The sequence below is a fragment of the Drosophila mauritiana genome, chromosome X, assembly GCF_004382145.1.
Source record: "Drosophila mauritiana strain mau12 chromosome X, ASM438214v1, whole genome shotgun sequence".
Lineage (NCBI taxonomy): Eukaryota > Metazoa > Arthropoda > Insecta > Diptera > Drosophilidae > Drosophila > Drosophila mauritiana.
Genome location: NC_046672.1, coordinates 12,987,979 through 13,015,318, shown reverse-complemented (window position 1 = coordinate 13,015,318; position 27,340 = coordinate 12,987,979). Strand labels below are relative to the sequence as shown.

Here is a 27,340-nt window from a genome sequence, read left to right as displayed (position 1 = left end):
GGCGTTTGAAGCGAACATGTTCGAACCGAAGTGCCGTAGCAGGCAGCTATAGTATTGAAGCTGTCTGGCAAACACACTTAAAGAAATTGTCTCTTTCATAATCTTTATGTACATATATCGAAAATTTTGTATATATACAGAATTGGTAGATTTCTTGTCGGCTTTAAACAAATATCGAACGCAGAAGAATGTACTATATGAATTTTTGGCGGGCATTTTTGATTCATAGTCACGTTAATTTTCTGAACTGTTAAGTCGAATGCAATAATTTCCACCTTATTCATCGTTTGGGGGGCGCCTGTTTCGATTTTGCGATAGATATCAATCCCAAAAGTATAACCCATAGGCAACAAGAAAAAAACAAGCACAGCGCTACCTATACGGGGCGAATCACTCATAAAGATTTATTTTTCACACATTTTTAAGGACATTTTCCGTATGAGGGGCGCCCGTTCTAATAATATACATTAGGAAATGTTGAAAAAATGTGTCAATGGAGTCCGCCTATTCTTTTTATGCATAGCTATAGCTATTAGTGGAATCTATACAGCATCGGTTTCTTGTATTGTACGCTAATCTCGACATTACATTCTAGACGTAGTACAAATGGATTAATAGTTGATAGTAGTTAGGCTACAGCTATTGCTTAATGACTGCTCTTCAATTTAATGAATTTTGATGTTTGTAAACCGAAGTGGAAAATCTTAGCTTTTTGAGTAGCGACACTGTCGAACGTCCGCTCTACGGGCTGATTATTGATCAAGAAGTAAGATGATGGAAAGGGAAAAAAAAAGTAGAGGCTCGGGCTTCGGAAATACCTAGCCTAATACAGGCTTTCTGTATTGGAGGAGCGCGGCTTCTTTAGCTTCTCGAGGTTCTTAATAACTATGTCGTGTAGCGAGGAGTAGCGATTGCGGACCTCGCAAACGACCAGCCACAAGCTGAGGTACTCCTTCTCGTCAAGCTCGACGACTGCGCGCCGATAATCATCAATGTGCGGATACTTGGCCACCTTGGACACCACCTTGGCACGCGACAGGAAGTAGCGCGATATCTGGTCAAAAAAGGCGGCCGCCTCGGATTCCACAGTTTGAATTTCGGCCAGCGTGTCCTCTTGAATGGACACGCCAAAGTTGTTGCCATCCTCGATCTTGGGTATCATAAAAGAGATCCACATCTTAAGTAGATTGGCTGCAGAAGAAATCAATTCAGGAATTACTAGGTATTCATTAAAAAAACTGCCAGGCAAAAGTAGAGCTAATTGGATTTGTACCGTTCGAATGTTACAAATTCTTGGAATTAATTGTTTCAGGAAAATTGAAGGGGCTCTTGAATAGCATAAAAACATTTATAAGGTTGAGACGCTTAAATACGGTGTACTTACAATCCTCCACAAGCTTCCTGATGATAGGCTTGACGACCTTGATCATCTCACAGAGCGGCTTGTTGCACGGCACTGTACCGGCGGGCAGTCCCATGACAGGCTGCCCGGAGACGATGACATCCACGCGCTGACGCTTGTTGGGCGGACACTCGGGATCCTCCAACTCGTTCTTAACCAGAAGAGGCGGCAAGACCGGGATGTTGAGGTCCTGGTGCACCTCTTCGAAGTTGCGCTCGTTGAAGATTGGCGTGGCCAGCAGCTCGTTCAGCCGGACAATATTCTCCGGGAACCCCTTGGTGATCAGCATCTCTGCCTTGAGGATCAACGAGTCCTTGTACTCCTGCACCTTTACCACAGTGTCGTTGGGCATTTTGTTAGCTATGTGGATTCCTTTTCGTGTCCGTGGAAACCTTTGATTTTATCCTGAGTCCTGTCTCCTGGCGTGGTACCGGTTCTTCTTGTTCCTTATCTTCTCCACAGCAAACAGTTACGCGGAAAGTCTGAAATCTGCGGTCTTTAAGGACTTGTGTCGGCGGATTGCGAAATTGAAAGCGGGAAAACCAGACTTACCGACAAATTTTGATGCCCAAGCAACAACACACATGTGGTGCTAGAGGTGGAGAAAAAATACTAATCGATACCTATCGATAGCGTCGAAGTTTGCAGAAATTTTGCAAATATATACCGCACGAGGATCTTAAATGTACATATCTTGAATGTGTATATATATTTTTTCAATATTTTTTTATGATTTCCTCTAATAAATAATAAACTAATTAGCTGAACATTATAGTTGGCATAACATATTTAAATGCATTAATGTACATTGTAGTTGACATCATTTATTTAAATGCAACAGCAGAAACTCTCTTCTCATTTACCATGTTAAGTTTGCATATACATTTTTTTAACGTAATAGGAATTTACGGATATATATTATGAAATATAAAAAAATAAGCCGCGAGCCGTTTCTTATCGATAGTCTTGTGTGCACCGCGTGCAAGCCCGATAGATTTTTTCAAACACCAAATAAGGTAATTAAACCTCGCTTTGTACAATTTAAAATGTTTTAATTTATGTATATATTTTTTTAATACATCTTCCATACATTCATACTATAAGAAATATTAAGCTATTAATATGTTTAGAACAAACACGCTATAAATAAGTGTGCCCAAATATAAGTTATAATAAACATCGGCACTCTTATCAATAATCGCCAAGCTGTTATTTTCTCGCTTCACCGCTATCGATTCCCATCGATGGTTTTCCAGCTCTATCTAGTTGGCATCTCGTTAGTTGCGATAGTTGGCTTGTTACGTGTGTTTTCGGCTTCGTCGCTTCGTTCTCGTCTCGTTCTTGTTTCCTTCCTCCTTAATTCCGATTTCTCGTTTTGCGTGTATTGCGCGGTACAACACATACGAACAAATTTATCCGAAGCGAAATACCGCGTGCAGCAACAACAGAAAAACACACTCAACAACAACAACACACACGCATGCACACACGCATGCAGTCATTATCGCAACAGCAATAGCAACGGGAAGAACAACAACAACAAAAACATTTCTAACGCGCTGAAAACTGCGGAGTCCAGCCTTTTATTTTAGCTGCATTTCCTATCTAACTTGCCGCACAATTGTTCTGTTCCGTTGACAGCATCAAAAACGCATTTAAAAAAAAATAATCCATAAACTTCAAAGAAACACACATAAAAAAAGCCAAGAAAAGAACGAAAAACGCGTGGGTGCGCGGTCTGTTGATTTTTTTTTTTTTTTGTGGTTAACAACAACAACAAGAAGCATCGAAGGGACGAACATCAAGAACAACCACCGTTAGCAATTGGAGGATCAAAATGGTATGTTTAAGTTAGCTGCCTTTTTGTTGTTTCCATAGCATGACTTAATATAAATTTCTTTGTTGCTAAATTTTGACACAGGCACACAAACATTCACCCACACACTGACACCCCCTCACATGCATTAAACAAAAACAAAGCGGCTGCAGAAGCGGACTTCTCTAATGAGAAGAAGGAGCAGCAGTAGACAACTCATTCAATAATTGCTGTTTCCCCTTTTCTTGCGCCTTTCGCTCATCCCTCGTCCACCCACCTTGTTGTTGTTTTTTTTTTTTGTAATCTGCAATTGTTTTCTTCTGTAATTTCTATGGAAGCATTTCATTTTGCAGATTCGCGTGGCCTGGAACCATGTGTTTTTCTCTCCCTCTCATACGCCCTCTTCGCGCTCGGCCCTCTCTTTCGTGCACACACGCTGAGTTTAGTTTTGGCGTTTTTTCCCCCGCACACGAGTTAAACGAATTCAGTCGACAAAAGTTGCGCTAGGTTAGGGTTAAGGCCATGCGACTCAGGGGCAACATGTGGGTTAAGACCACGGGCGGGGGATGGGGCTATGGTGCATCATTGAGTTTGAGGATGACAACTATTTTTCTGGGGGGCGGCATCGTTTTGAATATTGAATCAAAACTATTGGCATACAATTCCTACAATTGTAATTTAAATTATATAGTATCCTATAGTCCGTTATAGAGTTACTAATCTATTCAAAGAATAATTTTTTATAAAATATGTTAATATTTATTTTTGTCATTGGGCATTTATCAATAACTGGAAATTGGAAACACTTATGCCAGTTTTTAACTACTCAAGTTTTTTACGAATACCGCAGCTTTAAAGTGATTCATTTGTGAAGTGATTTTATGTGCAAAGAAAGTAACTTTAATTCCACTTTAACTTTAATACACATCTTTGTTATTTGAATAATCCCTATCCCTATACGGATATAACAATACGATTCACAATTTGTTTCCTTGATAAGGATTATATAGATAGATAGATTTGATTTTTGTTTATTTACCCCTATTTATTCGTTATTATTTCATGATTTTTTCCGCACACTTGTTGCTCAGCAGGAGCGATTAACCCCTGGCGGAGACTCAAACCACTAAAGCCATTTTCGATGGGATCCCCGCTAAGGGGTTTTCACTGTAGAACTGCTGTTGGTGCAACTGCAGCTCAGAAATGCATCCTGAGAAATGCGTGTTGCCCCTCCCACACAAGCTGCGCTGCTTTTCCTCTGCTGCAGCCAGTGCATTTCTGATTGGGGAGGTTGGGTAAGTGGTCCTACGAGCCGTGTTATGTATCGCCGTGTCCGCTTTGGCCACTGCATTCCGAGTTTTTTGGCGCCTGCGCCTTTCACATCTTCCTCGGCCCGGTCAACTTCTCTTCGCCAACTCCTGGGAGCGTTCATTAGCTGAATCTCTCCCCATTTTTGTAACATTTTTCAGGTCTATTTTCCTTGGCCTTTGTTTGTGTCCTTTTTTTGTCCATTTTGTCCGTTTTTATCCGCACCTTTTGTTTTTATTTTTTCATTCGCCAACCCTGTTGATAAGGGTTAATGTTGTGGCTGTTTATTTTTCGTAATTCATACTTTCTTTTTTTTTTTGGCAACAACATGTTGATGTTTCTATTTGTGTGAGAGGGTAGTTGATGGAAACACATGTTTTTGGCCACACATTTTCAACATTTCTCTTGTTGCAAGGTCATTCGTTTTGATTTTATTTTGTGTGTCAACAAAAAGGTTGCAATCCATTACCAGGCGGAGGTGTGGATGAAATATTGCAGAGCTGGGATCGTTGATGAATGCATTTCAGATGCTAATCATTTTTATCTTTTGAGCTTAAATAAATGACTTTGATGTAAATGATTAGTTAATTAAGTATCTATCTAGTATCTGAACTCCTAGCCAAATACAATATAATTATATTCCCTTTAAAAAAAGTGATTACTTGAGTTAAGCTGGTTTTTGAAATCTGATTGGAACAAGTTTAAGAGTATATCGTACTGCCGTAGATCAGTTCTTGTGAGGATCGGTCATTCCAGCGGACGTTCACTGTGCTCACTGCTTCTGTTTGCTTTGCTTTTGGCCCAAGTCCCTTGCCAGTTGTTTTATCCCGGAGCACACAGAGGTACACGGTATATATGTTCGAACGCATATAGCCAGCGAACGAGCCAACCAGACCCATCGCCACCCCCCGGCGCCCACCAGCACCCTGCCCCTTCCCCAAGGACGTGCCCACATCCACAGCCACAGCAGTCTGTCTTGCTCTAATTGCTGTACATGCGCTGCAGATGGCTGCTCCTCCTGCCCCCCAACTTTCGACCTGCTCCAGTCCCCCTGACCAACCCCTCGGCCGCTTCCAACTGCCAACTGAGCCAAAGCCCTTTGGTTTAAAGGGGTTGGAGAGGGGTGGCTAGAAGGGTTGAGGGGATGGTGTGAGTGCTTGGTGTGGGGCGTGGGATGTGGGGTTTCTGGGAGCAGAGGAAGCACATGCATATTCCGCATAAAGGAGGAAACTTCGTATCTCTGCATGCCAAACATTTTGTTGTTGCTACTTCGTTTAATTTCCTCAAGCGGAGGGGGTGGGAAAATGCCAACCCCCTTTTCGTTCTAAAGTGGAGCACTGTGGTCCGCGGCTATTATTGAAATTCAATTAATAAAGCATATATTTTTAAATGAAAAATTAATGAAAAGAATGAAGAATAATAAAATATGAAATATTTCTAAAATTATGATCTCTGTTTGGCAATAAACTCATTAATTGGGACATGCTGCTTCGAACTTAACCCACTGTATCCTTCGCCAAGGGGTTGGCCTCTCGCGTTTGTTTATCGGCCTGTTCCCAGTTCTACGTTCTCCGTTCTCCGTTCTCCGTTCTTGCCTTTCGTCGTCCTGACCGTGGAGAGATGTTGGCCAAAAACCCACCCCATTGGGCGGGCCCGTAGCACCCATAACACCCTGCTTAACCCGTTGGTAACCCCGTTTAACCCCTCCTGTCGCTGGCCGTCGAAAAACTGCAGCCCAAACTTTGCTTGTACTATGTGCGTTGTGCTCGTGCTCGCTGTGAAATTTCCATTTTGGGTTTGTTTTCGGTGGTATTCCAAACTGGCTGGCAAAATGGCAAAGTGGCCCATGGCTGCTCGACAACTCCGGTCTTCGAACTCCGGCCGAGGTTTTTGGGTAGTTGGCTCCCACACGAGCATCGAGCCAGTCGCACAGTTTCTCCCGAACTCTGAAAAATAGTGCCCGTAATTTGTGAACAAAGAGGTGGTTCCAGGTTACTTGGTTGTGCTTGGTTTGCCTAGTTGCCCAGTGGTTCTCAGTAACAGATCCCAGGATCTTCCGCAGAACCTCATCCAACCGGCGACGCAAAGCATCTGACCGTTGGTCCTGCATTTTTCCACCCAAAACACTGTGAGTGTGCTCTCCCTTTATATATTTATTTTATATATATATATATATATATATATATATATCCCTTTCCCTGGCATTTTATATCTATATTTTTTTCCGCCCGTTTGCGATTGGGGGATTCCCTCGTTTTTTTTTTCTACACGCGGCGTGCGCATTTTTTTCTCGTGCTTTTTGTGCCGTTTTTTCTAAACATCCGGGGAAGTCCACGCACTTTGGTTCGCCCTCGAAAGTGTGCTACGAAAATAGATGCGGTTTTTCGTGCTTCTTTAGTGTCATTTTTCATGTTTGTTTTCGTAGTCATTTATGTGTTTGTTTGTTTGTGTTGGTTTCAATATTTATGATATTTTTTGAGTGTTCGCGTCATGTTTGTGTTCAGCACAAGAAGAGCTGGGCAACTATGAAAATATCGATTTAAATTCGCGATGTCGTTGGTTTTACTAGTGCACTGAAAGAAATTTGCTCTAAATAAACCAACTATTAAATATGTTTTTGAAAGTCAGCGCATAAAAGTACCAATGAAATCTATAAGTATCTATGGATGAACAATACATTATATTAGTATTTGCCTTTAATATCGTGTCATAAGATTAAACTTTATGCACTTACAGATTTGTTATTAAAAACAATGTCTTGAGATACTTTATTTTAGTTTTAATGATATCAGATAATAAAACATGCATGTCATTTTTCCATTACAGACATCGAAGAAACGAAAAACACTGTTGGATGCCGATGATGACAATGACAATTTCGATGAAGACGATTCGGGCTCCGATTTCGATGATGACGAGGATCCAGATCAAATAGAAGTGCCCGGTAAGTAATCGCATTTCGAATTTGAGAAACTTTAAAATCGATGTTAGTGCTCCTGGGATTGGAAAATTCACCAGCAATAAATAGTGCAAATTGGGTTCATTTTGAATGGGATTTGAATGCGGCCTGAAAAGGGGATGGTAGGGTCTTGGCATCGGCACAGCACGGTTCTCGGTTTTCTATTGTTTGGACAACAATTTCATAGGTAGCCCCATCATTGTTGGTGGTGGGGGGAGTGCGGATGCGGGCCTTACTTTCCAACTTTCATGCAGTTTTAGAGCCGAGTGCGAACCTTGCATAGTTTTTTGGCCTCCCGGGGCGGTGGGATTGTGTCCAAAAAAGGGGGTAGGAAAAGCGGGTGAATCACTGAAAGGGGTTGAGGTATTGAGATAAAAGCGGGCAAGTGGGCGCTTTTTTGAGGCGGCGTTCCATTGCCAGGCTGTAACTTATTCAGTTGGCATTTCAATCAACTGTACGAGAATTTAATCCTTTTAGTTTATGAAATTGTTATCACATTCTTACTAATCTTACTGAAAAGCTGCAGAAATGTTGGGCGTTTTTCAAAACTATCTAAAAGCTTATACCATATAGTTTCAACGGGTATGATCTATTTGATACTTCCGAAGCCGTTCAAATATTGTTTGTAATAACCCAATCTTGAAATTAAACCAAGAAATTAATGAAGGAACTACTGAAAGTATGCCAATAACTTTCGGATTTAATTTGAAAATATTTTTCTAAATCGAAAAACTTCAGCATGGATTGCACTCCACTAATAAGCTATACCAATTCCGCTGAAAAATCCCCGCGTACATGCCTGTAGGCCCACCCATGCAATTGCTTTGATATCTAGCCAACATTAATTAAAAGGCCACTTGGATTAGTCGCTGAAACATTAATGAAATTACCCATTAATGCCCCTTCCACCTGAGACCGAAACCCCGATGCACACCTGTCCAGGAGTCGCAGGATGTTCGATGTCCTGCCAAGCCTCGAGCTCTGTTTGCCTCAGATCTGTTAGATATCGGCATATATATGTTTATACATATATAGAATGTGTTTGTATATACCACGGCCTATATGGAAGTTATATATGCGCACATATATACACGTATATACATACATATATCCGCCATTGGGGCCCACACTCTGGCATCCAAGTCCGATTATATGACCATATATAGCTGGCCATATTCGGGAGGAGCCAGTGGGTTCCGTGCGTCATTAACCGTCGACCGGACATCCAGTCCGCGTTAAATTATTAAGCTCGAGAATCGAAGGGCAAGTTACGAAGTCCTTCAGTCGGCAAAGTGAACAAAAACTCAACTAACAAACTAATTAAGCAAGCAATATTCTGGCGGACTCTTGTGCAACTTTAAGTTTCTTTTTCGAACATTTCGCGCGTGTGAAAAGGGGACAAGTTTCCTGACAGGTGTGCCGCCAGTGAGGAATATTAAGTACTCACTTCTTAAATAATTGAATAGGAAATGGCAGTTGGAAGAACATATACAGCCGACAGCTATATATCTTTATTTATTTTAGATTTAGATTTTAGATCTAATTTTGTATACAAAAAATCCAATTGACTTACATATATACACTTCGACTGAGCTGTGCTGCAATTTCGCTAATCCGCATCATATAATTACCTGGTACATGACTCGAAAATTCCTCCTGATGGTGTCTTTGGTGTGGTCATTTGTTGATTCGCATGCACTACACATGCATGATGTGCATTTCGTGGAAATGCCTGGAGGATGGACCTAAGAGCCTTTGAAGATTTGTGGTGCACCAAGGCGCACTGAATTTGATTTGTTGCCATCATCTTGACCGCGGCGTCCATCTGGCGGTGGATGCGGGAACTACGGGCATTAACGCATTAGGATTCCCATTCACATTCACATTCATAATCAGTATATAGACGAATGTCCATCTCCACTTGCATCTGTCCATGTGTGCTGGACTTCACATATAATTATGATTATGTATCCAGCCAACTGACCTTTCCCCCCCCTCGTGTGGCACATAGCCTTGCACATACTTAGAACCACCTCCACCTTATGTGCTCGCATGCTTGCTCATTAATTAGATATTTACCTTAAATGAGGGGTGGTGCTGTGCTCTCGGGTTTGGGGTGTTATGTCTGCAATTTGTGCAGCTGGCTCATCGGGGGAATCTCGCAGGTCTTCGATGCGTATTGAACGGGTTGGGGTGGGGGGAGGGGGCTGCTTAATGTGTACAAATTGCATTAAGTATTCGCACACAAAAAGCGAGAAACCCCCATTTTCTAATCACGTGTTTTCGAGCAGAAGCAGGTAGCTGCATTAGTGATTCAAGATTCAAAAAGGGCGGCAATCAATGGAGACGTTTAAATTCTCGTTTGGTTGCCCATAATGCTAGTGATTCAAGCCTGCTTATTTCCAAAAGTGAAAGCTCATCAAAATGTATAATAATCATCGATTCAAACTAGAATTTTGTTCAATAATTTGTACAACTTATTTTAAAGATAACAAAATACTTACAAAAACTTTCCATCCTTTTTTTTCCCACGCATTTTTTTTAGGTGGAGGTCGCGATCTGAACACAGCGGTTACGTACGCCCAAAATATCCGTAGCGGAGTGGGCGTGGCGACCAAGGGCGGTACACCCATACCCATAAGTGGAGCCAAAATTGTTGTAGGCAATAATAAAATCAAGCCAATATCGTTGTTGCGCATCAACAACAATAACAACAATATAGTCACCAGCGTTAACAATAGAAATAACAACAATATCAGCACCAACGGCAGTAGCAACAACAACAACAACAACAATATCATCAGCAACAACAGCCAGATAATAAAAACAACAACAGCCGCAACAAAAACAACACCAACCACTGTGGGTGCTACGCCTACAGTTGGAGGCGTGGCACTGGGCGGAAAGCTAACAGTGATACCAATAGCAGGGAGAAACGTAGCCCTAGATAATAATTTAAGCAATATGCCAAAGAAACTGAATAACGCGGTAACGGGTAAGTGCACTTAAATACTTTAATATCAATTAAGCGCAGCACACACAGACGAAGCGAAAGAGTTAATAATATTACACAGCAGTGTTGCCAATACATTAATCGAATTTACGCAAAAATGTGCTAGTAATATCTAGCCTAAATGACTAAACAAACAGTATGTTAACTATATTCTTACTTTGAAAATTCCATATATTTAGGAATGTTAAGTTAATTTCAAAATTATATCTAAAATCTAAAAACAATAGATTATCATAAGATTGCCAAATTCGATATGAGCAACATAATATAATATTAAATAGCTGCCTTTATAAATTGAATCTTAGTAGACAATAATAATGTGATGGTCCCATAAGCCGTACACTGCGATTAAATACGAGTATATAGTTAAAATTCTGCATATAACTAAAAGTTGGCAGCACTGGCTTCAAATAACTAGCTGTGATCACAATAATTAATGATGCTTGTGTTGTTCTCTTTCTTTATTTCTCTCTATTTCTCCACTCAACACTATGTATATATATTGCTTGTCTTGATTTAAACCCGATTTATAAATACCGCCAATATATATAATTTTCCCAATCCCATTTTGTATGGTTTATTTGTTGTTGATTATTATTCCTATTTCGGTTATTGTTTTTGTGGTTATTTGTTCTGTTGTTTACGCTTTCCTCGCGGACACCGCGTGCTCCATCAGCCATGGGCAGTCCAGCGGCCAGGAGCAGCGGCAATGCTGGGACGACTGGTTCGTCCCAGGGTGGTGCCATTGGCTCCACCAGCAGCTACTTGAACAGCCTGACCACCAACGAACTGATGAACCTGGCCGCCTACGTGGCCGCCAAGGGCAGCAACGCCCCACCGCCTCCGCCGCCGTCCACAGCCGCCAATTCGGTGAGGCACTCACCAACAGGCGGCATTCCCAATACCGGTGGCAATTTCTTTGGCGGATCGGCGGCGGCGTCCACTTCAGCCTCTGCTGCTAATTTCAATATGGCCGCGTCTTTATTGGCGCAGAGTAAGTCGATTAATGTTGGTAACAACCAAGAAAAATGCTCTTCTTTTCCAAAATGTCTAAAAACAATAATTATATGTGCGGGTGTGTGTGTGTGTGTGTGTGAGAGTTGTGGGTTTGTTGTTCTTTGTATAGATAGTTCCAAAGGTAAGATATCTAAGTGAAATACCAAGAACTGTATGAGATATTATGTATATGGATCATTATTTTGGACTTAGCACCACTTTAAAGTAGAAAATAATCGAGAAAGGCATTTAAAATATATTTTGATTATTTCAATAATCAGCGCTTAAAAATTATGGAATGCTCTTTAATATCTTTTCGTTTCGTTAGACTTGATTTTTTCTTGCACCAAATGTTAATATTTTTCGAACTGAAGTATATTGCATCATTGTGTGCTTGGAAAACATTTTGAAAGTGTAGAGATTCTGAAACCAGTAGGCGCTTGTGTTTTCATTCGAAACCTAACGGTGTTCAGCCCAGACGAACGCCACTAGATTTTCAAATTTCGGGAAAAACAGATGTTTAAAAAAAAAATTTATAATTTGTCTAGCATTTTAAATTTTGTAATTCTTTCTTTGTGTACGCTACATTTTTAAAATTTTAAGTTCGTATAATGGATACTACTGAAAACACAATTGTCACCGACGTCGTTAAATATGAGAAAATCAAAATACCACTGGAAACCAGTAGTACGAATACACTGCCTCCGGACGTGTCAAATGGGGACACAATCCAGCAAGAGATCAACCTGAAGGTGGCGGAGGCCATGAAGGGCTTCTACATAGAGCACTCAAAGGCGCTGCATAAGATTGAGCAGCTCATAATCGAGAAACTGCGACCCGAAACGAGCAACAATTCGAATACGGAGATCAAGGAGATTGCGGAACTAATGCGCAGGCTAGTGAACCGTGTGGAGAACATGGAGCCCGTCTTCAAAATCGATCTGGCTGAAGGCACCTTGCCGCAGACGTCGGTGGGCAGTTCAGGTGGAGGTACGCAACCACCTGATAGTCGGGATTTGGGGGAATCTGGGCCTGCCATTGTTATCTTCACGAATCTAACCTTCAATGTCCACACCATCAGCGAAAAGGACTTCCTGGCTGCGGCTCCTCTTCACGGCTGATCAACTGGATGTGTATATGGGGCATTCACTATCAAGTTGAGCGATCCTTTCCAGTCGTTTTGAGCTGGCTCACTGGAGTAGATGAACAATAAATGGTTTGGCTTTGGCTTGTTCGGAGAACAATTGCTAATCTTTATAATAGCTTGGGCTAAATTTAATGAATGAATCGCTGGGATTTAATTGATGTGTGTGAATGTCGTTTGATATATGGATAGCTTGTTTCTATGGATTGAATAGATATATTGGACACTCGCTTGATTCTAGAGTCTTCAGTTAAGCTGGCACGTAATTAATGCCATCCTAGTTAATGACTAACAAAGCTCTTTCTATTTTCTTACCGTCTTCCTCTGTTTGAATCCGACTGCCTTCCTCTGTCTCTTTCCATTCGATGTCTCCCCGTATACACACCTCTCACTCACTCTGGTGACGTGTATACCTAATTACCGAACCACATCATTATCCAAAACAACTTGCTGCAAAAACCACAACCAACCCGAATCCCTTTACCTTCCAGTGAGTTATGGGGGCGGAGCTTCGCAAATTCGCGCCTTAAAGGCAGCCGGAAATATTGGCGGAGTCGGGAACAATCAGAAGCTACCAATGGCCACAGCTCCCGGAAGCGGAGGACCGGCTGGCGGAACATCTGGTAGCGGAGCGAAAGGGAACACCTCGATGATGGAGGCCGTGCAAAAACTGATAGCAATGAATCCGGAATACCTAACCAGTGGCATACCGAATACCGTATTCCAGATGTTCATGCAATCAATGCAACGTCCACAGACAACTCCGGCGCCGAATCAGCCAATGAATCCCGGCGCGATGGTGACCAGTGCAGCTGCAGCGGCTGCCCACGCCTCAGCTGTTGCCTATGTCCAGCAGGAGGAGGATGAGGTCGACTACGAGGAGATTGGTGTAGCCGAAACTTATGCCGACTACTGGCCTGCGAAATGTAAGTTTAACATGCCTTGGATAATAGGCTAAGATTCAGTGATTAACACGTTCATTTGTCCCGATCCCGCAGTGAAACTTGGAAAGAAACATCCGGATGCCGTTGTGGAGACAGCATCGCTAAGCTCCGTGGAGCCGTGTGATGTCTACTACAAGCTGTCTCTGCCCCTCGAAACAATCAACAGCGGACATCTGAGCGCCCTGCAACTGGAGTCCATTACGTACGCCTCCCAGGCGCACGATCATCTGCTTCCGGACGGCAGTCGGGCTGGATTCCTTATCGGAGACGGCGCTGGTGTGGGCAAGGGTCGCACAATCGCCGGCATAATTTACGAGAACTATTTAAAGGGGCGCAAGAAGGCGCTATGGATATCCGTGTCCAACGATCTCAAGTACGATGCCGAGCGGGATCTCAGCGATATTGGGGCCACGCGGATCGAGGTCCATGCCCTCAACAAGGTGGGTTTCAATACAAGTAAACCCTGAATGGGGCTATTAACTCATTATATTGCCTTAGTTTAAATACGCCAAAATCAGCTCCGATGTGAATAACAATTGCAAGCGAGGCGTCATCTTCAGCACATATTCCGCTTTGATAGGCGAGTCAAATAACAAGACAGGCAAGTACCGATCCCGCTTCCGCCAGCTTCTGCAATGGTGTGGTGAGGATTTCGAGGGCCTCATCATCTTTGACGAGTGTCACAAGGCGAAAAATCTGTGTCCCGTGGGTTCCGGCAAACCAACCAAGACGGGCCAGACCGTTCTGGAGCTGCAGCAGAAACTGCCCAAGGCGCGAGTGGTCTATGCATCCGCAACGGGTGCCTCTGAGCCCAAGAATATGGCTTATATGGTTCGTCTGGGTCTCTGGGGTCAGGGCACGGCCTTTGGCAACTTTAACGACTTTATCACCGCCGTGGAGAGACGGTAAGCTGACTTTATTTACATATATAAGCATAACTTTGTTAACTACATATTTGCTTATTTCAGCGGTGTGGGCGCCATGGAGATCGTAGCCATGGACATGAAGCTGCGTGGCATGTACATCGCCCGCCAGCTGAGTTTCAAGGGCGTGAGCTTCAAGATCGAGGAGGTGCCACTCTCCAAGGAGTTTCGCAAGATCTACGATCAGTCCGTGGAGCTCTGGGTGGAGGCCATGCAGAAGTTCACCGAGGCGGCCGAACTGATCGATGCCGAGAGCCGAATGAAGAAGACGATGTGGGGTCAGTTCTGGTCCTCGCATCAGCGCTTTTTCAAGTACCTTTGCATTGCTGCCAAGGTGAACCATGCGGTGCTGGTCGCCCGCGAGTCTATAAAATACGGAAAGTGTGTCGTCATCGGCCTGCAGTCCACTGGCGAGGCTCGAACTCTGGATCAGTTGGAACGCGACGATGGGGAACTCACCGATTTTGTATCTACGGCTAAGTAAGTATTACTATTACTATTACTATTTTTCATGAACACTTACCATGCAAATAACTCTCCTTTCCACAGAGGTGTCTTTCAGTCGTTTGTGGAGCGCCACTTTCCGGCACCCGACCGTAATCGCATTAACCGCATCCTGGGTCTCTACGATGAGACACCTTCCCAGTCATCAGTTGCCGATTCCACGTCTAGCCTGGGTAACAATAGTAATATCACCACGGCGGCTGGCAAAAGAAAGGGAAATAATAACAATGATAACGGATCCACAAAGATCAAAAAGAAGAAGCGCAGTGGATCTTGGCAATGTAGCGACAGCGAGGATGACAATACGGGTAGGAAACGCAACAGCGATAGCGATGAGGCAAATAGTGATGACGACCTCAAGAGTGATATCGATGATGAAGATGAGGATCATGATGTGGACAGTGACCAGAGAGGCGTGGCTAGCGATGCTAGTTCCGATTTTAATCCCTTCTTTAGCGGCAGCGATAGCGATATTGACCCCTGGGTTGCGCGCAGCAAGAAGACAAAGAAGACCCAGAAGAAAAGCAAGAAAAAGGTGAAGAAGGAGAAGACCAAAAAGGAAATCCCCTCATCAGCAACCGATCCCAGTGGCAGTACGGCAATGTCCGCCACTGTCGTTGCTGCTCTGAATGCGGCCAAGAATCGGAAATCTCAGCTCTCCACACAGGACAAGATTCAGGATCTTCTGCAAAAGAAACAAGAGCTGAAAGGCACAGTCACGCCGGTGGGTGTGAATGGTGTCAAACTTAACTATGGTCCTCCGCCCAAAGATGCAATTGAACGCGCCTGCACGATGAAAGAGGAGCTGCTGCGCAAGATCGAGCGACTGGGGTCCCGACTGCCCCCAAATACGCTGGATCAATTGATCGACGAACTGGGTGGTCCCGATAACGTGGCCGAAATGACTGGTCGAAGAGGTCGCGTTGTACAAACTGATGATGGTAGCATCCAATACGAGTCCAGAACCGAATCGGATGTCCCGTTGGAAACGCTAAACATTACGGAGAAGCAGCGCTTCATGGACGGCGAGAAGGATGTGGCAATCATTTCGGAAGCTGCTTCCAGTGGTATTTCTCTCCAGAGTGATCGGCGGGTCTTCAATCAGCGCCGACGTGTCCACATAACATTGGAGTTGCCCTGGTCCGCCGATAGAGCCATCCAGCAGTTTGGTCGTACCCACCGATCCAATCAGGTCTGTTATATATATACATTATGTAGTTATTGTTTGTATTATAATGTAATGTCTTTAATCAGGTTAATGCGCCCGAGTACATCTTTCTCATCTCAGATTTGGCTGGTGAAAGACGTTTCGCTTCTACCGTTGCCAAGCGTCTGGAATCGCTAGGAGCGCTCACCCACGGCGATCGCAGGGCCACGGAGACTCGTGATCTCTCCCAGTTTAACATAGACAACAAATATGGTCGACAAGCCCTGGAAACTGTGATGCGTACCATAATGGGCTACGAGTCACCGCTGGTGCCGCCGCCTACAGACTACAGCGGCGAGTTCTTTAAGGACATAGCTGGAGCCTTGGTTGGTGTGGGCATTATCGTGAATAGCGAAAGTCATCCGGGTGTGCTAAGTCTCGACAAGGACTACAACAACATATCAAAGTTTCTCAACCGTATTCTCGGCTGTCCAGTGGATCTGCAGAATCGTTTGTTTAAGTATTTTACGGACACCATGACAGCAATCATTCAGCAGGCAAAGCGCGGCGGTCGCTTCGATTTGGGCATTTTGGGTAAGTGTCATTGAGTGAGAGTCGCCTATGGCGAACAAATTGTAATGGCATGTATCTATTTAACTCCACTAGATCTTGGAGCTGCCGGTGAGAATGTCACCCGCGTCCGACTTATTCGGTTCGTGCGCAAACATGCTACCGGAGTGGCACCCACAGAGATGCACACGGTTCGTGTGGAAAGAGGCATGATCTGGCAAGAAGCCATTGACAAGTAAGTTAAGGAATACAAATGAGAAGTTGATTCTAAGAATTTGAAATAATTTGCAGATATGCCGATCTGTTCAACGAAAACGAGGGCTTCTATCTGTCCCACCAGCTACGCAACCAGAAGCGAACCGCCATTATGGTGGTGATCCTAGAGTCACGCAACAGCAGCTCGACGAGCAGTACCACCGATTCGGACAGCGGTAGCAAGAAAAAGAAAACTCGCAGCAAAAAGGAGATCATGTGTCAGATATACCGACCAAACACTGGTCTCCAAGTTCGCCACGAATCCCTTTTTGAGCTTGAGAAGAAGTATCGCAAGGTGGCCAGCGAGGAGGCAGAGCCACACTGGACCGAACAGTACGATGCCTCGGTTAACACCTGTTCGCACGCATACTGGAACGGCAACTGTAGAAATGTTAGCCTGGGGAACGACTGTGAGGTAAGTGTGTGTAAGATTTATCTACACTGCGTCGAGATTTCTTCATTGAACTATATTTATTGATATGTTGACATTTTGCATCTTTAGGTGGGCTTGCGTCAACGCTTGTACCACGTTCTGGCTGGATCCGTGCTCTCCGTTTGGGGACGCGTGGAGCACATACTGAATACACGTTCCAATAGCAAGATGCAAGTGATACGCATGAAGACCACCGAGGGGGAGAAGATTGTGGGCACCTTAATACCCAAGTCCTGCTTCGAGCCCTTGGTGGCTGATTTGCGCAGTGATTCGGAGAAGCAGGAGGAGTTTAACTACTAAGTTTGTGAAGATTACCAGTTGTGTGATTTCGTTATTTCTTTAATTTTGAGACCGCTTTTTCCCACGTATCTTCCAAACCGAGGCCAAGCAAAATTTGAATCCACAGCTAGGTAGCATGTGCAGCAGGCTTCTACCTATTATATAAATATATACATACTATAAATATATATACACACTATAAATACATATAGACACACTATAAATATATATACACACTACTATAATTACATACCGTATGTGTACAAGTATATGAATTATGGCTCCTGGACAGAATTATGGCTTAAGAACCGAACCTTTTTTTCTTATTTTTAAATAGACTTAATCGTGTACAACCACCAACCCATCCATCAGACTTCGGCTCGTTATAGTTCATAGAAACACCACACTCACATACTGACACACGCGCAACGTACAGATGATATGATGACATATAGAAAACGAAATGTAAACGCTTATAAATGGACTTTTCTCAATGACTTAATGATTAATTTATTTTTATTATTATTATTATTATTATTATTACTATATATATAAATACGTTTTTAATTGTTTTTAATGTAACAATTTTAAGGCTGCAGCGCGGCGCAGCAAACCCCCAAGATAAGGCATTTTTTTTTAATCAAACAAACTTTGTAATTAGGTATTTACATGTAATGTAAGTTAAACGAACAGACATTGAGAGGCATCTGAATATTAGTTAAGAGTAAAATGTTCGCTGAATTGCGCACGCGTACGTATAGTTAATAAATATGAATGTGCGGATTAAATGAAAGTTGTGGTCTTATTAATTAAACTATTTATGGCGTGCTAGTTCCTCTTTATTGAATGTGATGCGAATGCAAAGGTAAGATACAGAATTAAATAACTTTTTTAAAAAGGGAATTTGCGAAAAATTGAATGCAAATCAATTGAGATTTAAAAAACAAACTCAACGAGGTATGACATTCCATATTTGGATAATTATATTTAATGTTTTGATCAAAATACTGATTATTTTTTTTAACAAAAAATCTGGTAAACCATTTTTCCAAAAAATGAAATATTTAAGAACGGTTTTTTGGGTATAACTCGACTAAAAATGGCCACACAGCAAAAAGAATTACCATTTTAAACTCCCTGTTACCAATACTAACCATTCCTATCACCTTTGAACGGATTTTGTAAAATAAATTTTGGTCCAAATTTTCGCATTTTTTGTAAGGGGTACCATCATCAAAATTTGCGAAAAATTGAAAAAACCTAGAATACCCAAACTTGAATGCAAATCGATTGGGATTTAAAAAACAAACTCGACGAGGTATGACATTCCATATTTGGATAATTATTTTTAATGTTTTGATCAAAATACTGATTATTTTTTTTAACAAAAAATCTGGGAAACCATTTTTCCAAAAAATGAAATATTTAATAACGGTTTTTTGGGTATAACTCGACTAAAAATGGCCACACAGCAAAAAGAATTACCATTTTAAACTCCCTGTTACCAATACTAACCATTCCTATCACCTTTGAACGGATTTTGTAAAATAAATTTTTGTCCAAATTTTCGCATTTTTTGTAAGGGGTACCATCATCAAAATTTGCGAAAAATTGAAAAAACCTAGAATACCCAAACTTGAATGCAAATCGATTGGGATTTAAAAAACAAACTCGACGAGGTATGACATTCCATATTTGGATAATTATTTTTAATGTTTTGATCAAAATACTGATTATTTTTTTTAACAAAAAATCTGGGAAACTATTTTTCCAAAAAATGAAATATTTAATAACGGTTTTTTGGGTATAACTCGACTAAAAATGGCCACACAGCAAAAAGAATTACCATTTTATACTCCCTGTTACCAATACTAACCATTCCTATCACCCGCTACTTATTATCATCGCCTGGTATCTAAAATCGAAAGATCCAAAAATTTTGCACAAAAATGCGCATTTTGTAGGCCAAATTGAGAGATTTTTCGGTTTAAACTACCAGGCGAACAAGAATTCCAGAAGGTGACCAACGATAAGTTGGTTTTCAGTAGACACCCGCTACTGATTATCATCGCCTGGTATCTAAAATCGAAAGATCCAAAAATTTTGCACAAAAATGCGCATTTTGTAGGCCAAATTGAGAGATTTTTCGGTTTAAATTACCAGGCGAAAAAGAATTCCAGAAGATGACCAACGATAAGTTGGTTTTCAGTAGTCACCCGCTACTGATTATCATCGCCTGGTATCTAAAATCGAAAGATCCAAAAATTTTGCACAAAAATGCGCATTTTGTAGGCCAAATTGAGAGATTTTTCGGTTTAAACTACCAGGCGAACAAGAATTCCAGAAGGTGACCAACGATAAGTTGGTTTTCAGTAGACACCCGCTACTGATTATCATCTATCATCGCCTGGTATCTAAAATCGAAAGATCCAAAAATTTTGCACAAAAATGCGCATTTTGTAGGCCAAATTGACAGATTTTTCGGTTTAAATTACCAGGCGAACAAGAATTCCAGAAGGTGACCAACGATAAGTTGATTTTCTGTAGACACCCGCTACTGATTATCATTGCCTGGTATCTAAAATCGAAAGATCCAAAAATTTTGCACAAAAATGCGCATTTTGTAGGCCAAATTGAGAGATTTTTCGGTTTAAATTACCAGGCGAACAAGGATTCCAGAAGGTGACCAACGATAAGTTGGGTTTCAGTAGACACCCGCTACTTATTATCATCGCCTGGTATCTAAAATCGAAAGATCCAAAAATTTTGCACAAAAATGCGCATTTTGTAGGCCAAATTGAGAGATTTTTCGGTTTAAATTACCAGGCGAACAAGGATTCCAGAAGGTGACCAACGATAAGTTGGTTTTCAGTAGACACCCGCTACTTATTATCATCGCCTGGTATCTAAAATCGAAAGATCCAAAAATTTTGCACAAAAATGCGCATTTTGTAGGCCAAATTGAGAGATTTTTCGGTTTAAACTACCAGGCAAACAAGAATTCCAGAAGGTGACCAACGATAAGTTGGGTTTCAGTAGACACCCGCTACTTATTATCATCGCCTGGTATCTAAAATCGAAAGATCCAAAAATTTTGCACAAAAATGCGCATTTTGTAGGCCAAATTGAGAGATTTTTCGGTTTAAATTACCAGGCGAACAAGGATTCCAGAAGGTGACCAACGATAAGTTGGTTTTCAGTAGACACCCGCTACTGATTATCATCGCCTGGTATCTAAAATCGAAAGATCCAAAAATTTTGCACAAAAATGCGCATTTTGTAGGCCAAATTAGAGATTTTTCGGTTTAAATAATTACCAGGCGAACAAGAATTCCAGAAGGTGACCCGATAAGTTGGTTTTCTGTAGACATCCTCTACTGATTATCATCGCCTGGTATCTAAAATCGAAAGATCCAAAAATTTTGCACAAAAATGCGCATTTTGTAGGCCAAATTGAGAGATTTTTCGGTTTAAATTACCAGGCGAACAAGGATTCCAGAAGGTGACCAACGATAAGTTGGTTTTCAGTAGACACCAGCTACTGATTATCATCGCCTGGTATCTAAAATCGAAAGATCCAAAAATTTTGCACAAAATGCGCATTTTGTAGGCTAAATTGAGAGATTTTTCGGTTTAAATTACCAGGCGAACAAGGATTCCAGAAGGTGACCAACGATAAGTTGGTTTTTCGCATTTTTTGTAAGGGGTACCATCATCAAAATGTGCGAAAAATTGAAAAAACCTAGAATACCCAAACTTGAATGCAAATCGATTTGGATTTAAAAAACAAACTCAACGAGGTATGACATTTCATATTTGGATAATTATTTTTAATGTTTTGATCAAAATACCGATTATTTTTTTTAACAAAAAATCTGGGAAACCATTTTTCCAAAAAATGAAATATTTAATAACGGTTTTTTCGGTATAACTCGACTAAAAATGGCCACACAGCAAAAAGAATTACCATTTTATACTCCCTGTTACCAATACTAACCATTCCTATCACCTTTGAACGGATTTTGTAAAATAAATTTTTGTCCAAATTTTTGCATTTTATGTAAAATTTGCGAAAAATTGAAAAAAATCTAGAATACATAAGAGGTTGAACTTGGCGCCAGCTTGGAAATAGTAATCGAGAGCCCACTAATATATCGAAGCTGTACTAAAAATCGATAGATTTCGTTTAAAATACCATATCTAACCGGCTGTTTCGTGTTTTTGTTATTTCATAATAAATTCTTGACGGAAAGCACCCAAGAATCAACGAAATGCAGAGTACGAGGAGCACGCGGCTGCTGTCCTTGGCCAGGAGATTCGTCCACACCCGAACGGCAGCTCAATCAACCCGGAACTCCAAAGGAATGGGAAGTGGCGCGGAATTCACCTCCGGAAAGGAGCAAACCACACATTTCGGCTTCCAAACAGTTCGGGAAAGTGAAAAGGAACAAAAGGGTGAGTGGTTGTAGCTAGCCCATAAACGGAGCACCGAAAATATCCCTTCTTCCTCCAGTTCACGAGGTCTTCGAACAGGTGGCCAACTCCTATGACGTGATGAACGATGCCATGTCCCTGGGCATCCATCGCTTGTGGAAGGATGTGTTCGTCGAACGACTGGGTCCCACGCACGGCATGCGCTTGCTGGACATGGCTGGCGGCACCGGGGACATCACCTTCCGCTACCTGCGCTACCTGAACAACCAGCCGAATCCCCAACAGCGTCCCAGCCACGTCACTGTGTCGGACATCAACCAGCACATGCTAAACGTGGGCGAGGAGCGGGCCAAGAGACTGGGACTGACCACCGACCAGCTGTCCAACTGCACCGTCGCTTGGCAGTGCGCCGATGCCGAGAAGTTGCCCTTCCCGGACGCTAGCTTTACGGCCTACACTATTGCCTTTGGCATCAGGAACTGCACACATGTGGATAAGGTAGGCGGATCATGTACATGTAGAGTTAATGAAATGTACTCTTTGTACTTATTTCTCCCATCCATCTAAGGTTCTTTCTGAGGCGTATCGAGTGCTGCAGCCGGGCGGACGATTCATGTGCCTGGAGTTTAGTCATCTGACGAACGAAACGATGCAATGGCTATATGACCAGTACTCCTTCCAGGTGATTCCGCCGATGGGCCAATTGCTGGCTGGTCAGTGGCAGGCGTACCAGTATCTCGTGGAGAGCATCCGGCGGTTTCCCAAGCAGGAGCAATTCAAGCAAATGATCGAGCAGGCCGGATTCGACCAGGTGTCCTACGAGAACCTCACCTTCGGCGTGGTCAGCATTCACTCCGGCTTCAAACTGTGACAGCCCGGGGTGATATCTGTTGTAAGCGATTAGGAAATCCTGAGACCATTTGGTGGGGCTCAACTATCTTCTATATTGTTGGTTTTTCGCGTTTTTCCATGCTGCTCACGTCGGGCAGGTCATAAAGCATCGAATTAAACAAGCTCCTCTGGCGGCTTTTATTTCTGCGTGTTTACATTTTGAGGTTTATGTAGCTCTTTGTCAAATACATATAGGTACTTCATGTGCCAAAAGGCAAACCCAAACGGCAAACTGATGACATCTCCGGCGGCAAGGCCTGGGAAAGACCTTGAGGATCATGTGCCAGACCCACTTAGATGCAAAGGGCGATATGCTAGCCCAGAAAGCGAACTGTACCAGATGCCAGATGTCAGGCACTGTGATGCGTTCGATCGATTTAAATTCCACACACCCTATGCGACGTTTCCAAAAAAAAGTGAAAATCAATGTAGGCTAATCGAAAGTCCATTTACGGCGATGGGGTGTGATATAATGCAGGCACTATCCACTATCTATGGCCTCAGTTCGCCATCAGATGTAGTGCAGGTGAAATTTATGCGTGTGAATGCTGAATTTTAACGAAATTCAAATAATAGCATTGAAATGCCATCAAAATAATTGACCGTGCCATGGCTAATAGCTAATTGCTAATTGCTGCTTTTGAATTGTGCGCTTTTGCTTTTATTACAATGGTTTTATTATGCTTTCACCCGGCGCCTGATTAGCACGGACTGGACTCTTGGCCGGATTATGTAAGCGGCGACACATTTGATTTGTATCTAAATTGCAGCCAAATCATAAACCTTCGGACCATCTCCGGCAGCCGAAAGTGAAAAGAGTCCGGCGATAAAAACAAAAGACCCAGCACAAAAAGCATGCGGAACATGCAGGCCATTGAAAGCAAAAGTTTGGTGCGTGCGGCAACGTGCTGCGCATGCGTAGGTGGATTCCGGCCAATGGGACAGTGGAACGGGGCCAGGCAAGCAGTGGACTAGTGGACAACTTGTTGGCACACTAAATAGTGTTTTAGTCCATCATCTAAATACTAGCATTTGTTGGAATAATCCTGATATCTGAACAAGAAGTAAGATAGCAATATCCCGCACTTGAGGAATATACACACTATATATGTATGTACGGAACCACAGTGCGTGGTCAGGTGGCGCAGCATAATGAGGCGCTGCTCAGTCAGTGGTCAGTGGGTGAGGGGTCTTCGATTGCGGCAGGTGAAATGGCAGCGTAAAAGTCATAAAGTGCCCAATCCATGCCGTATGCCATGCCGATGAGCCGCTGACGGTGGTGCATTGCGAGCACCACCAGTGTCGCCGATTGGTATGCACAGTGGGTATGTGCCGACCACGATGGCCAATCCACTGTGCCGCGATGTCCGCTTTATAAATACAACAGCGACCAAGGAAGTTCATTTCATTTTCTTGGCGACGATCGCAGCAAACGGATTAAGCGCGAGGCGAGACGATATATTACATAGTGTCCAGATATACGCATATAGAAATCAAGTCCACTGAATCGAAATGCATCTCTTGGCCAGTTCGAGGAGCCTCCATCTTCTGATGGCCTTGGCTGTGATCTTGGTTTCTCATCGAGCCGAGGCGGGCTTACGTTTGCGGCACACCAGTCGATCGGTCACGCCCCCCGCCAGCACTACGCCCACTTTGACAGTGACCTCCGAGGAGGCCCCGCCACAGGAATCGGTGGCGGAAAGTGCCCCAACGGCCGGCGTTGTTACCGAACCGGAAACGGAAGTGGAGGTCACGACCGGAAAGCACAAGCGCGGCATTCTACACGGCCACGCCCACCTGCACGGCCAATGGCCCGCCCGCACCTATGCCGCCCACTACGGCTATAGCCTGCAGCTGCCCGGAGGCAGTGCCTTCCTGGCCGCCGCTCCTCCGCGCCGCCACTTCGTCAAATACGGCCATGGTCTGGTCAAGCCGCTCGTTTCCGGTTCCGGTTTGCTGCCCGCCCTTGCTCCCGCGCCCGCTGCCCTGCTGCCCGCCGTCGCATCAACCCTGCCCGTCGGATTGCCCACAGGTCTGCCCGGTGGCGTGGCCAGCGCCATTCCCGCCGGCGTGGCCACCGCTTTGTCCACCGCCGTGGCCCCGCCCTCGTACGTCCTGCGTCCCGGAAATGCGGTCGTCTCATCGTACAGCGTCAACTATCCGCACCAGCACCTGCAGAAGCCCGTGGTCTTCCAGTCCGCCGTGAAGCCGGTCCACTTCCATGCTCCGGCTCATGGCCATGTGCACGCCGTGCAGGTGAGTTAGCTACATAGGAAACTGGTGGAATATCCTGTTGACCATTTCATTCTTTTTTGTTGCAGCCCACTTATGTGCAGACCTATGCTCCAACTGCTCCGGCAGTGCCTCTTCAGCCCGTTCAGCCTGTGCAGCCAGTTCATCATCTCCAGCCCATCCAGCCCATTCAGCCCCTTCAGCCGGTGCAACCGGTGACCACCCATCACTTCCAGCCCGTGCAGCCTCTGCAGCCAGTTAGCCCAATTCAACCGGTTCAGCCTCCCCAACCAGTTCAACCCCTGCAACCCATACAACCCGTCCAACCCATCCAACCTACAGTGACCTTCGGTGTTCCGGCTCCCCCAGCTGTGGATTTGCCCGTGATTCCTCAGTTCCCACAACCGCCTCAGTTCCCCGGAGTGCCGACCTTCAGCTTCCAGCCTGCTCAGCCAGCGGTGCCAGCCCAACCCGCTGTGCCCGCCCAGCCGGCAGTTCCAGCTGCACCAGAAGCCCCAGAAGTGCCACAGGTCCCCGCCATCCCACAGATTCCGGCCATACCACAGATACCCCAAATACCACAATTTCCCGGATTCCCTCAATTCCCCGGCTTTCCCCAGATTCCCCAGTTCCCCCAGGCGCCAGCCATTCCATCACCTCCCTCCGTTCCAGGAGTTCCAGCTGTACCCACTGTCCCGGCTTTCCCCAGTCCACCCACTAGCCAATTCTTTCCGGCTGCTCCACAGCCACCATTGCCGCAGCAGCCACCCACTTTTGGCCAGCCAGAGTCACAATTCCCAGGCGGAATTGTACCGCTGCCGGGCTCCACTCCCGTTCGCCCCGAATCCGGCACGGGTATAGCCTCACCGCAGATTCCCCCACAGTCGCCCGAGCCGGAGACGCCGTCGGAGGTGCCACCACAGCGGCCATCCGTCCAGCAGCCACCGCAGCAGCCCTGGAAGCCGGTATTCTATAGTCCACCCACCGAATCCGCGCCAGCCTCGCCCAATCGACCCTCCATCACCCTGCTCCCGCCCTACGGAAGTGCGCCAGCTGAAGGTGAGCTCAGATGACGTTCTGGATATACTATTATGCTATATTTTAAACGAATGTTTCCCAGGTTACCTGCCACCCGTGGGATCCCAACCGTCGGCCCTGAGTGCCAGTAGTGCCGGAATCGGCGGCCAGGGCGGCATCTTCGACCAGCTGACCGATGCCGAGCTGGAGCACATCTTCGCCCAGGCCAACTTGGCGCAGCAGCAGCACCAGCAGCAGCAGCAGCAGGGTCACAACTACCACCACTACTGAGTCCACCACTCACCTAGGGATCTTTTCTACATTTTTTTTGTTTTTTTTTAAGCCTTCTTTTCATTTCTGCTCTACTTGTATTGTAAATTATGTTGCTATTAAATAAGTTATTTATCGAAAAATCGAACATATCGTTAATTTACTGCGTTGGTAATCAAAATAATTAATCATTTAATAACTAATTCTACTGCATATATGCGAGATATATTATATTATATTATCTATTTGAATTCATAAGGAAACTCCTTTTGGCTCGGCGCATTTTCATTTCCTGAGCTTTTCCGGCGCGCGCTTTTCCCCCAAGGGCTTTTCACCTTGAACTTGGCGGGCTCTTTGGAGCTTTTCCCGTTCAGCTTTTCATTCATAAATTGCCAGTCGGCGCGCTGAATGAGTGCGTTGGGTGCTTGGTTGGGCGGAAAGTGGGCGGGTGGGCGGTTGGTCGGTCGGTTGGCCGGCGCCAGTGGGCGGGGCACCTGGAAAAGCCGCATGCCACATGTTGCAGGCATTCGCTCGCCTTTTTTCAGCTCAGTTGTTTGTTATCGTTGGCGGCGAACGCGCGTCGCTGCGGACCAAAAATCGACTTTATTTCGACTATATACCGCCCGTGATCTGATCCGTGCATATATTTTTGGATCCACCGATCCGCGATCTTACATTGAAGTGCGGCGAAGTTTTATTTTGATTTTGATTCCTTTTGTTTTGTATGTTTTTTTTTTGTGCTGTGCCCATCAGAGTCTATAATTAAATATTGTTTATTGCCCGTTGAGACGGTGGAAAAAAAG

The 27,340-nt window shown here is 44.0% G+C and overlaps 4 protein-coding genes across 7 annotated transcripts; 3 read left to right on the top strand and 1 right to left on the bottom strand.

The window, feature by feature from the left end:
* Positions 1–379: 379 nt before the first annotated feature.
* On the bottom strand, positions 380–2,020 carry LOC117148554 (proteasome activator complex subunit 3). Of its 2 annotated transcripts, none has more exons than XM_033315991.1 (3): positions 1,955–2,020; positions 1,385–1,884; positions 380–1,191 (listed from the first exon to the last, which is right to left on the bottom strand). In XM_033315991.1, exons 2-3 carry the CDS (start codon positions 1,752–1,754, stop codon positions 824–826), a joined length of 738 nt encoding a protein of 245 aa, XP_033171882.1. In that variant the 5' UTR covers positions 1,755–1,884; positions 1,955–2,020; the 3' UTR covers positions 380–823. The 2 variants fall into 2 exon arrangements, with proteins under 2 accessions (XP_033171882.1, XP_033171881.1); XM_033315990.1 differs by having other exon boundaries at positions 1,385–1,891; positions 1,955–2,007.
* A 647-nt stretch (positions 2,021–2,667) lies between these two features.
* Positions 2,668–18,486, top strand: LOC117146760 (protein strawberry notch). Of its 3 annotated transcripts, XM_033313256.1 has the most exons (13): positions 2,668–3,242; positions 7,353–7,470; positions 10,031–10,480; positions 11,175–11,492; positions 13,130–13,564; positions 13,637–14,022; positions 14,081–14,487; positions 14,551–14,985; positions 15,055–16,201; positions 16,264–16,750; positions 16,823–16,961; positions 17,018–17,396; positions 17,484–18,486. In XM_033313256.1, the coding sequence occupies exons 1-13, from the start codon at positions 3,240–3,242 to the stop codon at positions 17,712–17,714; spliced, it is 4,935 nt and encodes a 1,644-aa protein (XP_033169147.1). In that variant the 5' UTR covers positions 2,668–3,239; the 3' UTR covers positions 17,715–18,486. The 3 variants fall into 3 exon arrangements, with proteins under 3 accessions (XP_033169147.1, XP_033169148.1, XP_033169149.1); XM_033313257.1 differs by lacking the exon at positions 11,175–11,492 and having other exon boundaries at positions 2,669–3,242; XM_033313258.1 differs by lacking the exons at positions 2,668–3,242; positions 7,353–7,470; positions 10,031–10,480; positions 11,175–11,492 and adding an exon at positions 12,032–12,484.
* Positions 18,487–21,890: 3,404 nt separating this feature from the next.
* On the top strand, positions 21,891–23,159 carry LOC117148256 (2-methoxy-6-polyprenyl-1,4-benzoquinol methylase, mitochondrial). The gene is made up of 3 exons (XM_033315561.1): positions 21,891–22,148; positions 22,207–22,625; positions 22,696–23,159. The coding sequence occupies exons 1-3, from the start codon at positions 21,965–21,967 to the stop codon at positions 22,996–22,998; spliced, it is 906 nt and encodes a 301-aa protein (XP_033171452.1). The 5' UTR covers positions 21,891–21,964; the 3' UTR covers positions 22,999–23,159.
* A 1,359-nt stretch (positions 23,160–24,518) lies between these two features.
* Positions 24,519–26,558, top strand: LOC117148255 (leucine-rich repeat extensin-like protein 5). Its single transcript, XM_033315560.1, has 3 exons — positions 24,519–25,274; positions 25,340–26,309; positions 26,371–26,558. The coding sequence occupies exons 1-3, from the start codon at positions 24,531–24,533 to the stop codon at positions 26,556–26,558; spliced, it is 1,902 nt and encodes a 633-aa protein (XP_033171451.1). The 5' UTR covers positions 24,519–24,530.
* The last annotated feature ends 782 nt before the right edge of the window (positions 26,559–27,340 follow it).

Coding starts and splice junctions, on each gene's coding strand:
- LOC117148554 (XM_033315991.1), bottom strand. CDS start 1,754: ATGCCCAACGACACTGTGGTAAAGGTGCAGGAGTACAAGGACTCGTTG. Junction 1,192..1,384: donor CAGGAAGCTTGTGGAGGATT/GTAAGTACACCG, acceptor TTTCTTCTGCAG/CCAATCTACTTAAGATGTGG.
- LOC117148255 (XM_033315560.1), top strand. CDS start 24,531: ATGCATCTCTTGGCCAGTTCGAGGAGCCTCCATCTTCTGATGGCCTTG. Junction 25,275..25,339: donor GCCATGTGCACGCCGTGCAG/GTGAGTTAGCTA, acceptor TTTTTGTTGCAG/CCCACTTATGTGCAGACCTA. Junction 26,310..26,370: donor CGGAAGTGCGCCAGCTGAAG/GTGAGCTCAGAT, acceptor AATGTTTCCCAG/GTTACCTGCCACCCGTGGGA.
- LOC117146760 (XM_033313256.1), top strand. Junction 10,481..11,174: donor ACTGAATAACGCGGTAACGG/GTAAGTGCACTT, acceptor GTGCTCCATCAG/CCATGGGCAGTCCAGCGGCC. Junction 16,962..17,017: donor TGGCAAGAAGCCATTGACAA/GTAAGTTAAGGA, acceptor AATAATTTGCAG/ATATGCCGATCTGTTCAACG.
- LOC117148256 (XM_033315561.1), top strand. CDS start 21,965: ATGCAGAGTACGAGGAGCACGCGGCTGCTGTCCTTGGCCAGGAGATTC. Junction 22,149..22,206: donor AAGTGAAAAGGAACAAAAGG/GTGAGTGGTTGT, acceptor TTCTTCCTCCAG/TTCACGAGGTCTTCGAACAG. Junction 22,626..22,695: donor ACTGCACACATGTGGATAAG/GTAGGCGGATCA, acceptor CATCCATCTAAG/GTTCTTTCTGAGGCGTATCG.